At 41.5% G+C, this 12,969-nt stretch overlaps 1 protein-coding gene across 1 annotated transcript; it reads left to right on the plus strand.

Moving 5' to 3' along the window:
• Window positions 1–573: 573 nt before the first annotated feature.
• Window positions 574–1,641, plus strand: LOC132830760 (slit homolog 2 protein). Its single transcript, XM_060848598.1, has one exon. The coding sequence runs from the start codon at window positions 574–576 to the stop codon at window positions 1,639–1,641; it is 1,068 nt and encodes a 355-aa protein (XP_060704581.1).
• The last annotated feature ends 11,328 nt before the right edge of the window (window positions 1,642–12,969 follow it).

Genomic DNA, 12,969 nt, shown 5'->3' on the forward strand with positions numbered 1-12,969 from the left:
CTCAATCAGCAGCCACTGCCCTTTGATCGTTAGACAAGCATTCAGATAACGTTTCGGGGTCCAGTGACCACCTTCAGAACCCCGTTAACTCTGCTTTCTCTCCACAGATGCTGCCAGGCCTGCTGAGTTTTTCCAGCAATTTGTTTTTGTTTATGATTTCCAGCATCCGCAGTTTTGTGCTTGTTTTTGTAATTTGTCATTGTTAACCGCTTAAGAAGTATATTTTATCCACTGATACAGGGAGCGGGGACACACTGGGAGCCGATATCTTTTGCAGATGAAACGATCAAAATCCGGAGACGGCAAGGCTGAAGTGATACACTGACTCCCTGTCTCCATCATTAAGTTTAAAAGGCGGGCGAATGGAAAAAAGTTGATGTTCTTACCGGATGAGTTGGATAACGACCAGCACGAAGATGGAGATGGCACATGCAATTGAATGGGATCACGCATTTATATCTGAGGGAGACTTCCTAAACCGTTAGCTCCCCACGCTTTGGAACTTGTTTCTCATTCTCCCCCCAAAAGCCTTATTGTCACAAAGCGACTGGGCCGCCGAAAGTTGGAGACAGGATGCATCCAGTGGTTATCAGTTGCCTCGGGATATTGGTGAGCTTCCTGCAAATCGATGGGTTCAAAGCGTGTCCCCGCCGTTGCTCCTGTTACGACTCCTCGCATCTGGTGGACTGCAAAGGGCGTTCTCTGAGCCACATTCCCGGGGACATCCCCCACAGCACCTGGATGTTGGATTTCGGGGCCAACAGCTTGCGGGAGGTCCCCAGCAGTGCTTTCAGCGGCCACTGGGGACTCCGGATCCTCCTGCTGCCTCACAACCGAATCGAGAGCATCCACCAGGAAGCCTTTGAATCTCTGTCCTTTCTGGAAATGTTGGATCTGAACGCGAACCACATACAGCACTTGCCTGGGGACTTCTCGGACAGCTTACAGCGTCTGCTGGAATTGCGCCTGTCCAATAACTGGCTTGAGTACATCCACTACAACAGCATGAGGGCTTTTGAGAATTTGGAGAAATTAGACTTGAGCGGGAACAGAATCCATTCCATGGCAACAGGGGTTTTCAGAGGTTTATATAAACTCAGCCACCTGTTGTTGAAAAACAACAGGCTGCATGTCATTGAGGGAGGATTCTTCTTCATGCTTCACAGCCTGGAAGCTCTGCACTTGGAAAACAACAACATTACAAGCATCGAGGGGGAGGCCTTCGCTTCTCTGCGCAGCCTGAGCCTCCTGTGTCTCAATGGGAACCATCTCAAGCACATCGAGTTCAAAACCTTCTTGAACATCCAGACCCAGGGCACTCACCTGCAGCTCGCGGATAATCGCTGGGTTTGTGACTGCGACCTTCAGAGGGAGTTCGGGAAGATCTCCAGCATCCGACACCTGCGCGTGGATGATTATGGCAACATCAGTTGTTCAGAGCCCGGGCAGCTCCGGGGTGACCTGCTGGTGGATGTAGATTCGCAGCTCTGTATCGCCGAGACTGCCACTGTGCTGGTGATAACCGGGACGGTGCTGGTGACGGTCATAGCTGCCATTGTCATGGCCGAGAGAAACCGCAAGAAAAACAGTAACAAGACCTGGAATGACAGCGAGGGGCCCTTGGATTCCCAGGACAAATGATGAAACAAATAAAAGCACAAATCGTCTAATTTAGAAGGCAGTTTCTACTACCTGCCAGACATTAATAACGCAAAACCTTTCACTAATGTGCTTATGACTTGCTGAAATCATCACTTTCTGAGCAAACTTCCCCAACCCCTCTCAGCAATTGCTCACGTGGTTGTTTTATCTGTTGACACGAGGCCATATAATAATGGGTTAAAAGTGTAGCGCTGGGGTAAGCACAGCGTCCAAGATAGCATCCGAGGAGCAGGAGAGTGGACGATCCGGGAATAAGCCCTTCACCTTAAGCCCCAAACGTCGATTCTCCTGCTCCTCCCAACTCTGATCTCTAGTATCTGTAGTCCACAGTTTCTCCAAATCATAATGGGCCTTTTGGAAATGAGGAGAACGTGAGGACTTCAGATGCTTGAGATCAGAGTCGGGAGTGTGGTGCTGGAAAAGCACAGCGGGTCAGGCAGCAAGCGAGGAGCAGGAGAATCGATGTTTGGGGCTTAAGTCCTTCATCGGGAATGAGATCTCATTCAAGGGGATACACTTGGAGTGAAGGGGCTATTTTGTTCGATCGTAGAGAGAGTACAGAAGAAGGCCATTTTGCCTGTGAGGCTCGAAAGTGCAGGCCATTCAGCCCCTCTACCTGAGCCACCTTCAAAGCTGATCTCGCGGCCTCAACTCCAACTTCGTGCCCACGCTCTCTAACCCCTTAACCTGTTACTAATGAAAAATCTGTCTGCTCTCCTTTAAACGTACTCAGTATTCTGGCATCTACTGCACTCTGCCTACTGAATTCCACTGATTCGCTATAGAACAATCCAGCCACTCCCAACCCATTACTCTATCATCAGAATTCATTTCCGTCAAGTGCCCTTCCGCATTGCATATGGAGTCATTGTTCTAGGTATAAGCACATGCAGAGTTTTTTTTAGATTAGACTTACAGTGTGGAAACAGGCCCTTCGGCCCAACAAGTCCACACCGACCCGCCGAAGCGCAAACCACCCATACCCCTACATTTACCCCTTACCTAACACTATGGGCAATTTAGCTTGGCCAATTCACCTGACCCGCACATCTTTGGACTGTGGGAGGAAACCGGAGCACCCGGAGGAAACCCACGCAGACACGGGGAGTTTTGTTCTACAACTTATTAATTCTAATTTTAGCAAAGAATTAGCTCTCTGCTAATGCAAAATGGTTGCAAATGAAGTTTAGCAAGTTTCCATTAATTGTTTTTATTTTATAAAGTTTCAGTTTTACTTTTTACTCTTGGTGTGAAGTTCAAGCAATGAGTGCTGTCTTGATTTATACATACCCATTATTAACATTGGAAGCATCACCAATTCACCTGAAATTGTATGTTTTTTCTTAAATTCAAAATTGAAACTGCTTTGCATATCTGTTGTACCAGTGGCCACCTGAAAATATACCAATTTTAAAAATCGGACATGTTTTGGTGTATTTTTACTTGTTCACAAACTTTTACCATCAATACTACTAAAATCATAAAACTAATCTTTGTACATTATTTAGAAGTGAGTTTAATATAAAGAAAACAATGATGAAAATCAACACTATTAAATTGCAGTATGCAAATAGTTTTCATAATACCACATGGCTTCTTGGTCCATTGGACCAAAATGGTTGTTTTGATTTTAAATTGAATGAGAAATATTAGCATTGTTGATCAAATGGGTGTTAGGGATTGCTGAGTGGGATTAATTATTTACTAGGATCAATATCCAGTGATGCTGATTTTCTCATGATGGCTACAGCAAAGTGGAGTTCCATTTTAAAAATGTCAAATGATCAGACCTGTTCCAGCAGAAGCAGCAAGATTGCTGCACAATCCCAGGTTGTTGTCACAGATATCCCTCCATGTTCTTCTTTCTCCATGGCCATCTCAAAGAAGACTTCAAGTATGCTCCACTTTCTTCAAGTGTTAACTGAAAAGAGCCCTCATTTGGGAGAAGCAAATGATGCACTCTTTCCCAGCTTTATGCGTTTCAATAATTTCAAAATTGTTCAATTTTTTTTTTGTTCCCCTAAACTATTCCTGCACTTGGCACCGTTCCAAGTGCAGTTCAGTAATAGCTAAGGTAGTGCTAAGAAATTGATGCAAATATAATTCTCTATAATTGGACTAAATGTTGATTTCCTATATTGATTAAACAAATTATGGTCAGTTTGGCGCATCCCCTTTGAAAATCCCTGTACCAAAATGTTTTTGCTGCCCCTTCACTTGGATTATGATTGTTGAATTCTAATCAGCCTAATCAACTCAGGAGGTCATGATGACCACGTTGGTATATCGCACTCCACATCAGAGAGCTCCAGCAAGGCTCCACAAATAAACATGCCTCACACCCCCACACACAATTTATTCATTTATTGTAGGTTCAATTATTATTTTTTATGATAAAACACTTATTTTGTAACTTTATCCAGTTCCTTTGACCTAATCAACAGGATTAATTTCAGTATTTTCCTTTTAAATAATCACGAATACCTTCATATTATTTAATCTTTTTCTTCATTATTTTGTTGTCAATTAACATTTCAAATTTGTATTTCTGATTTTGTACTTAGTGAGTAAATTATCTTAACATGTTCTATGGAAAAAAAAGTAATCACTGCAGGTCCCATCTCAAACACGAATAGTCCATTCATCTCAATAGACTACAGCAGGCCAGGCAGCATCCAAGGAACAGGAAATTCGACGTTTCAGGCCAGAGCCCTTGATGAAGGGCTCTGGCCCGAAACGTCGAATTTCCTGTTCCTTGGATGCTGCCTGGCCTGCTATGCATTAACCAGCGGCACATTTTCAGCTCTGATCTCCAGCATCTGCAGACCTCACTTTTTATCTCAATAGACTAACCAAGCTGCTAGTGTACCCGCAAAAGAATGTATCCAAAATGTAGAATGTGTGTACAAAATCTCACTGCAACTTACTATTTGATTTATTGCAAAATGCAAGAATATACTTAAACATATAACAGGAACATTACTATCCAATTGGAAATAGCACTATCACCAATATTAAACACCCTCTCCCGCCACCACCCTATGATCATAACTAATCCCTGCATCGTTCCCTTGACCTAATTTGCTCCTGGTGTGGCAGCTTGATTGATGTATTTAAGACGTATGGGAAATGATACATGAAATGTCTGTGAATGAGCACCTGAGTATACAATGACCTAATTAAATATTCATAAGTTTTTCCTTAATCATATAATGTATTCATTAAATGTGTGAATGTATGCATGTTATATACCTAACTGCTTCACAAAACACATGCATGAATTTATACTTGTATTGTTTCTTTTATGAAAAGAGTCTTTGAATGTACATTTCTACCCAAATCAGTTTTATAAAATGTCTGTGAATGTGTAGCTAGATTAGGTAATATAATTGATAGTGTAAATGAGATGTATACAAACAACAAACAGTAGATGGATAGTACTTGGAGGAAATATTCCTACAGCTTCTCTACCAGTTATTTACAAATGCATAATTTTAATGTTATCTGTCTTCTCTAACTGTTACGGGTCATATTTAGTTAGTGACTATTGCAAGTCATGAATTGAGTGAAGTTTAGATGTCACAAACTAAAGCATAAAATTTACTCTGCACAGATTTAAAAACAGGCTGTCTTTTTACTTAAAAGAATAACATCAATTTACTCGGGATACTGATTGACCAAGATCTGTATTGAACCATTCCTGTCAAGTGATTTGATTCTACTTTCGAAAATCATGTTTGTTGAATTGATGGTGTTTGGTATAATTTAATTTTGAAGAGAACAGTCAAAACTAATAAAACAAAGATAAATTGATTTTAAAAACTGGGATTATGTATTATAATGACAGACTTTGTATAATGTACCAATGTCAGTTGGATTATTGGAATAGAACATAGAACAATACAGCGTACAACAGGCCCTTTGCCCCTCTATGTTGCACTGACCTCTGAACTAATCTAATCCCATCCACCTACATAATGCCATCATCATCCGTATGCTAATCGAAGGACTGTTTAAATACTCCTAATGTGGCTGGGTTAACTATGTTGGCAGGCAGGGAATTTCACACCCTTACTACTCTCTGCGTAAAAAATCTGCCTCAAATATCTGTCTTAAATCTATCACCTCTCAGTTATGCCCCTCATACAAGCCGATGTAATCATCCTAGGAAAAAGACTTTCACTGTTCACTCTATCTAATCCTCTGATCATCTTGTGTGTCTCTATTAAATCCCATTAGCCGCCTTCTCACCAATGGGAACAGACCCAAGTCCCTCAGCCTTTCCTCATAAAAACTTCACTGCAGACCTGGCAACATCCTCGTAAATCTCCTCTGCATCTTTTCCAATGCTTCCACATCCTTCCTGTAATGGGGCAACCAGAACTGTACACAATATTCCAAGTGCGGCTGCACTAGTGTTTTGTACAGTTGCAGCATGACATCATGGCTCCGGAACTCAATCCCTCTACCAATAAAACCTAACACACCATATGTTGCCTTAACAGCACTATCAAACTCTGTTGCAACTTTCACAGATCTATGTGCGTGGACACCAAGATAACACTTTCAAGAATCTTTCCATTGACCCAATTAATGCCTTCCTGTTATTCTTCCTAAAGTGAATCACCTCCCATTTATCTGCATTGGATTCCATTTGCCACCTCTTAGCCCCAATTCTGCAGTTTATCCAAGTCCCCCTGCAACCTGCAGCATTCTTCCACACTGTTCACCACTCCACTGACTATAGTGTCATCTGCAAACTTACTAACCCATCCATCTATGCCTGCCTCCAAGTCATTAATAAAACCGCAGTGGTCCCAAAATATATCCTTGTGGCACACCGCTAGTAACTGGATTCCAGGCTGAATATTTGCTATCAACCACCATTTGTTGCCTTCTTACAGAAAGCCAGTTTCTAATCCAAACTGCTAAATCACCCTCAATCCCATGCCTCTGCATTTTCTCCAACAACCTACCATGTGGAACCTTATCAAAGGCTTTACTGAAGTCCATGTATACACCATGCCAACTGCCCTACCCTCATCTACATGCTTGGTCACCTTCTCAAAAAACTCAGAGGTTTGTGAGACACTAACTGCCCTTGACACAACCATGTTGACTATCTCCAATCAAATTGTTGCTTGCTAGATGATTATAAATCCTATCTTTTATAATCCTTTCCAATAATTATTTGGGTCATCTCCGCTGCCCTGCTTGAACAACATTTGCAATCCTCCAGTCCTCTGGTACAAAGCCTGTAGACAATAATGCCTCAAAGTTCAAGACTAAAGACTCCCCCATCTCCTCTGTCACTTCCCAGAGAATCCTTGGATAAAGCCTATCCGAACGTTGGCTGAAAATGAAACCTACCTTGGGGAACAAGGGTAATTAATATTCATTAGAAGTTTCCATTTTCAATTGAACATCACTTTCAAGCCAGTTTAGAGCAATGTTGATGAATGTTTTAAAAAAATTTTTAGATGAGTTCTCTCTGCTATAAATTCACAGGGTAGCAAAAGAAAAGGGAAATTGTTATTTTCTGGAAAAACTGCTTTTTAAAATCTCAATTGATATACAGCTTTGGGTACCAGTGAACAGGTGAGTAAGAACAGTTTTTATTTTTCTCGTGGCTCATGAGAAAGAGTAATATTAAAATAGAATTTTGTAAAGTCCATGATGGCAGATTGGTCAAGGAATTAGCAACTCGTGGGATCCAATGCACAATGGCATTTCAGAACTGGCTGAGGGGCAGGATGCAGAGGGTGATAGTAGGGGAGATTTTTCTATGACTGCATGTCTCATTCCAGTGATGTTCTACAGGGCTCCGAGCTGGTGCCCTTGCTAATCGTGGTGCACATTGATGATTTGGAGTTAAAGGTAGGGACTATGATCAAGAAGTTTGTGGATGACTCAAAATTTGGGAAGGTGGTAAATAGTGAGGAAGATGGCCATAAACTGCAGGAGAATAACAGCAGATTGCTCAGATGGTCAAAGCAATGGAAATGGGATTTAACCTGGAATTGAGAGAGAAGCATTTTGGGAATGCTAGCAAGGAAAGAAATGACCCCCAAGAACGGGGGGTTGTTAGAAAGTTTTGAAGATCAAAGGGATCTTGGTATGCATATCCACAAATCTCTGACGGTAGCAGGGAAGGTAGATAAGATGGTTCAGAAAGCAGTAGGGATACTTGCCTCTATTAGCCGAGGCATAGAAGACACCAGTAAAGAGAGGGGTCTTATTGCACACTAGAATGAACCAGAATGCCTGGGTTCAAATCCCATCTGCTCCAGAGGTTTAAGAAAAACATCAGAATGTTTTGATTTATCCTTGGAAATATTTATAGACTTCATATTAAAAAAAAATGCAGCATTAAAATTCTTTTTAAATTGTTGATGACTCCAGAGGTTATTAATAACCTCTCTGAACTGATTTAAAAAGAATCCACAACAGCAGTGTGCTGATGCTGTAACCATATGAAATATGTCAGGCCACCACATTATAGGATAGATGTGATTGCAATAGAGTGTACATTATATTTTGAGGGATATAGACTGAACGGAAGGCACTTTTCCCATTAGTTATGTGTTGAATAACTAAGGGGCATAGATTTAAGGTAAGAAGTGGAAGGCTACCAGGAGAGTTGAGAAGATTCTTTTTCACCCAGAGGATGATGGGAATCTGGAATCCACTGCCTGAAAGGGTGGATGAGTCAGAAACTCTGAACATTTTAGCAGTGCAGTATTTAGATATTCATTGTTGACTGTGTCTCCAGAGCTATTAGCAAGAGCTGGAAGATTGAGTTATTGTTACATCTTTAACAGATGTGGACACCATGAGCTGAACGTCTCCTTCTGTGCTGTAAAAGTCAGTTTAATTTCATTACAATTAGCATATTTTATAATCAACATTGTTCAGAGTATTCTTTTTCTGCACTTTTTTTTGCTTTATATTTCTAATATTTATGTCAAAAGGACCATCATAAGCCAAAAGGAAAAGCAGATAAAACAGCATAAAAATAGCACGGTCCTGGAGCATGGGAAAGATGATGAGAGCAAAGAATGGCAAGGGGTACCACAAGAAACTTGGTGGTAATATCGAAATCAACATGATGCTGGTCAGGAGCACTGTGGACACGTTGACAATATCACCATGATGAGCTTTCAATAAAAATTAGAAAATGAATGTAATGCTAATAATTTTGTATCAGTATTTATAACAGAGCAAGTCAATGTGCCAGATATTTCAAGGAAATTAACATTGACTTAAGAACAGGGATCCACCAAAATTAACAAAAATAACCATAATGAAGAAAAAGGCGATTTTAAAAAATGACATCCTTAGGACTAGATTTGTGTCCCAATGTTTTAAAGAACATTGTTATGCAAGAAGATCACAGATCCACTCTTGAAAAGTTTGTTCAATTTGGAAACTTCCTTTAGAATGGAAAATTGGGCACATCATTCCACTAGTTAAGAAATGTAACAGAGAGAACCATCATGTTATAGACCAGTTACCCTAACATGTATAGTCAGTAAATTGATGGAACTGATGATGTAAGGATAGTGTAACTAAACAAGTTGATTTTTGTCAGCTGATCAAAGAGATGTAGCTTGGCTTTCAAAAGGGTAAATCAAGCCTGACAGATCAGATTTAACTTTTTCCAGGAATGACCAAACAAGTAGGCAATGGGGTTTTATCAGCAAATTTGGATAATGTGGCTTTCTATCCCATCAGCTAAACTATTAATAACTGTGGTGACTAGCTAATGCCTCAAAACAAACCCTGTTGGTCACTACTTTAGTCACATGCTATGAATTAGAATACCAATTTAGTTTTCCTATTTTGTCTCCTGTCATTCAGTCAATTTCTTAATCAGATCAATAGTTTGCCCTCAATTCATGAGTTTCAAAATTAACTGTTGATATTTAAAAGGCATCACTGTTTCTCTAAAGTATTATGGTGAAGAAACGAATCTGATGTAAACATCATGGCCCATAATAGAGTCATAGAGATGTACAGCATGGAAACAGACCTTTCGGTCCAACTAAATAATGGTAACAATAAAATATACCTTGCGCTATGATGTGCAAATATCACAACAATTTCACAGTAGTAGGGTAATCATGAGTTTAAATGCAAAAATCTGAAAGTTATCAAAATATAATTTTTTACTACCATTATGAAAATGGTATCTTGCTATTTAGCCTACAATGGAATCAGATGAAATGGTGTGAATTTGCACAGTTCATATAAAATAACTTTTATGTGGTAAGCTTAAGTCTTGCACATTTTGGACTAAGTGCCCTTTGAGGCATATCATAAGTTTTAATTACTGTAGGTTAAGCTCTTTAGCAGTGAATATTAACTATTACAAACATGGAGTCTCAGCCTTTCAGAATTTAAACATTAATGGACAGTTTTTAAAAAGATTTTTTTTCCCCCCACTGTCTCTAATTTTTTTTCTCTCTCCTTATGCCATCTTTCTTGCCTTCTGTTTTTTAAATATATTTATGTGCATATTTTACAATGAATTGAATATTCTCATAAATACTTCTAGATTTACACATTTTGGGTCACGGTGAAGATTCTTCAATCTGATTGGTTAAAAAGACACACTGTTGTTTGCCCTGACGACACATGATTTCCAGGCACTAAGTTGCTGCTTAGAAGTTTGTGATTTATCTCTGACAGTTATCTGTATAATGAATGGCTATTCCTTCACAACTGACTGCAAAATCTAGCCTAATTCACCATTATAATTTTTTTTTTGTCAGTCCCCATTAATTTGATTTGGAGATGCCGGTGTTGGACTGGGGTGTACAAAGTTTAAAAATTGCACAACACCAGGTTATAGTCCAACAGGTTTAATTGGAAACACACTAGCTTTCGGAGCGATGCTCCTTCACAATCACCTAATGAAGGAGCGTCGCTCCGAAAGCTAGTGTGTTTCCAATTAAACCTGTTGGACTATAACCTGGTGTTGTGTGATTTTTAACCCCACTAATTTGAACTTCAATCTGACAAAAGTGGAAGTCAGTTGCTTCCCCTAGTCACTCATTTCACACATGCTTATGTTGCAGTGACAAAAATGAGCCAAGTTCCTGAAAGCAGAAGCTGACTATGAAGGTGTTAAAACAGTGTGTAAGGGCAGGTGAATAAATATCAGACACCATAATAGCAAATTTGTATCCTTTATTTGTAATTTCAAAATCTAGCACATAATATTTTCCTTGAAAATGATATCATTTCAAACTCCACCAAATCTGATGAATAAAGTATGGTGTTTCAAAATCCCTGCTGTCTTCCTTCTCTCATTTTAGATTCCTTACAAATTTTGAAGTCTAATTGATCCCCAAGATGTTACTCACTGGTAATCTGAGGTTTGGTGCAAAGTTCTGATGATTAAATACTTTTATCAGCCTGCTTTCTTTTAAGTAAGGTATTCCTTGTCAATCATTGCAGACCTCCTTAAACAGCACGATCTAAAACCACAACTAAATGATAAGATCAGCAGATGCATTGAATTGACAGTACCCACAAGTTCCTCTCTAGGCCACACATGTTTCTGGATTAGTGGTGCTGGAAGAGCACAGCATTCAGGCAGTATCCGAGGAGCAGTAAAATCGACGTTTCGGGCAAAAGCCCTTCAACAAGAGTACAGGCGGAGAGTCTGAAAGGTGGAGAGATAAGTGAGAGGAGGGTGGGAGGGGGGAGAAAGTAGCATAGAGTACAATAGTTGAGTGGGGGAGGGGGTGAAAGTGATAGGTCGGGGGGGGAGGGTGGAGTGGATAGGTGGAAAAGAAGATAGGCAGGTAGGACAAGTCATGGGGAGAGTGCTGAGCTGGAAGTTTGGAACTGGGGTGAGGTGGGGGAAGGGGAAATGAGGAAACTGTCGAAGTTCACATTGATGCCCTGGGGTTGAAGTGTTCCAAGGCAGAAGATGAGGTGTTCTTCCTCCAGGCGTCTGGTGAGGGAGTGAAGGTGAAGGAGGCCCAGGACCTCAATGTCCTCGGCAGAGTTGGAGGGAGCGTTGAAATGTTGGGCCACAGGGTGGTGTCCTTGATTGGTGGGGGTGTCTCGGAGATGTTCCCTAAAGCGCTCTGCTAGGAGGTGTCCAGTCTCCCCAATGTAGAGCAGACCGCATCGGGAGCAACGGATACAATAAATGATATTGGTGGATATACAGGTAAAACTTTGGATGTGGAAGGCTCCTTTAGGGCCTTGGATGGAGGTGAGGGAGGAGGTGTGGGTGAAGGTTTACAATTCCTGCGGTGGCAGGGGAAGGTGCCAGGACGGGAGGGTGGGTTGAAGGGGGGCGTGGACTTGACCAGGTAGTCACGGAGGGAACGGTCTTTGCGGAAGGTGAAAAGGGGTGGGGAGGGAAATATATCCCTGATGGTGGGGTCTTTTTGGAGATGGCAGAAATGTCGGCGGATGATTTGGTTTATGTGAAGGTTGGTAGGGTGGAAGGTAAGCACCAGGGATGTTCTGTCCTTCTTACGGTTGAAGGGGTGAGGTCTGAGGGCGGAGGTGCGGGATGTGGCCGAGATGCGTTGGAGGGCATCTTTCACCACGTGGGAAGGGAAATTGCGGTCTCTAAAGAAGGAGGTCATTTGGTGTGTTCTGTGGTGGAACTGGTCCTCCTGGGATCAGATACGGCGAAGGCGGAGGAATTGGGAATACGGGATGGCAGTTTTGCAGGAGGTAGGATGGGAAGAGGTGTAATCCAGGTAGCTGTGGGTTTGTAAAAATGTCAGTGTCAAGTCGGTCATCATTAATGGAGATGGAGATGTCCAGGAAGGGGAGGGAGGTGTCAGAGATGGTCCAGGTAAATTTAAGGTCAGGGTGGAATGTGTTGGTAAAATTGATGAATTGCTCAATCTCCTCACGAGAGCATGAGGTAGCACCAATGCAGTCGATCAATGTAGTGGAGGAAGAGGTGGGGAGTGGTGCCGGTGTAATTACAGAAGATTGACTGTTCTATGTAGCCAACAAAGAGACAGGCATAGCTGGGGCCCATACGGATGACTGCATTGGCGCAACCTTGTGCTGTCGCGAGGAGGTTGAGCAATTCATCAACTTCACCAACACATTCCACCCTGACCTTAAATTTACCTTGTCCATCTCTGACACCTTCCTCCCCTTCCTGGACATCTCCATCTCCATTAATGACGACCGACTTGATACCGACATTTTTTACAAACCCACCGACTCCCACCTTACCTCCTGCAAAAATGCCATCCCGTATTCCCAATTCCTCTGCCTCCGCCGTACCTGCTCCCAGGAGGACCAGTTCCACCACAGAAC

The sequence above is a fragment of the Hemiscyllium ocellatum genome, chromosome 32 (genome assembly GCF_020745735.1).
Source record: "Hemiscyllium ocellatum isolate sHemOce1 chromosome 32, sHemOce1.pat.X.cur, whole genome shotgun sequence".
NCBI lineage: Eukaryota > Metazoa > Chordata > Chondrichthyes > Orectolobiformes > Hemiscylliidae > Hemiscyllium > Hemiscyllium ocellatum.

Bases quoted from the DNA above. Each gene is read 5' to 3' on its own strand.
- LOC132830760 (XM_060848598.1), top strand. From the start codon at position 574: ATGCATCCAGTGGTTATCAGTTGCCTCGGGATATTGGTGAGCTTCCTG.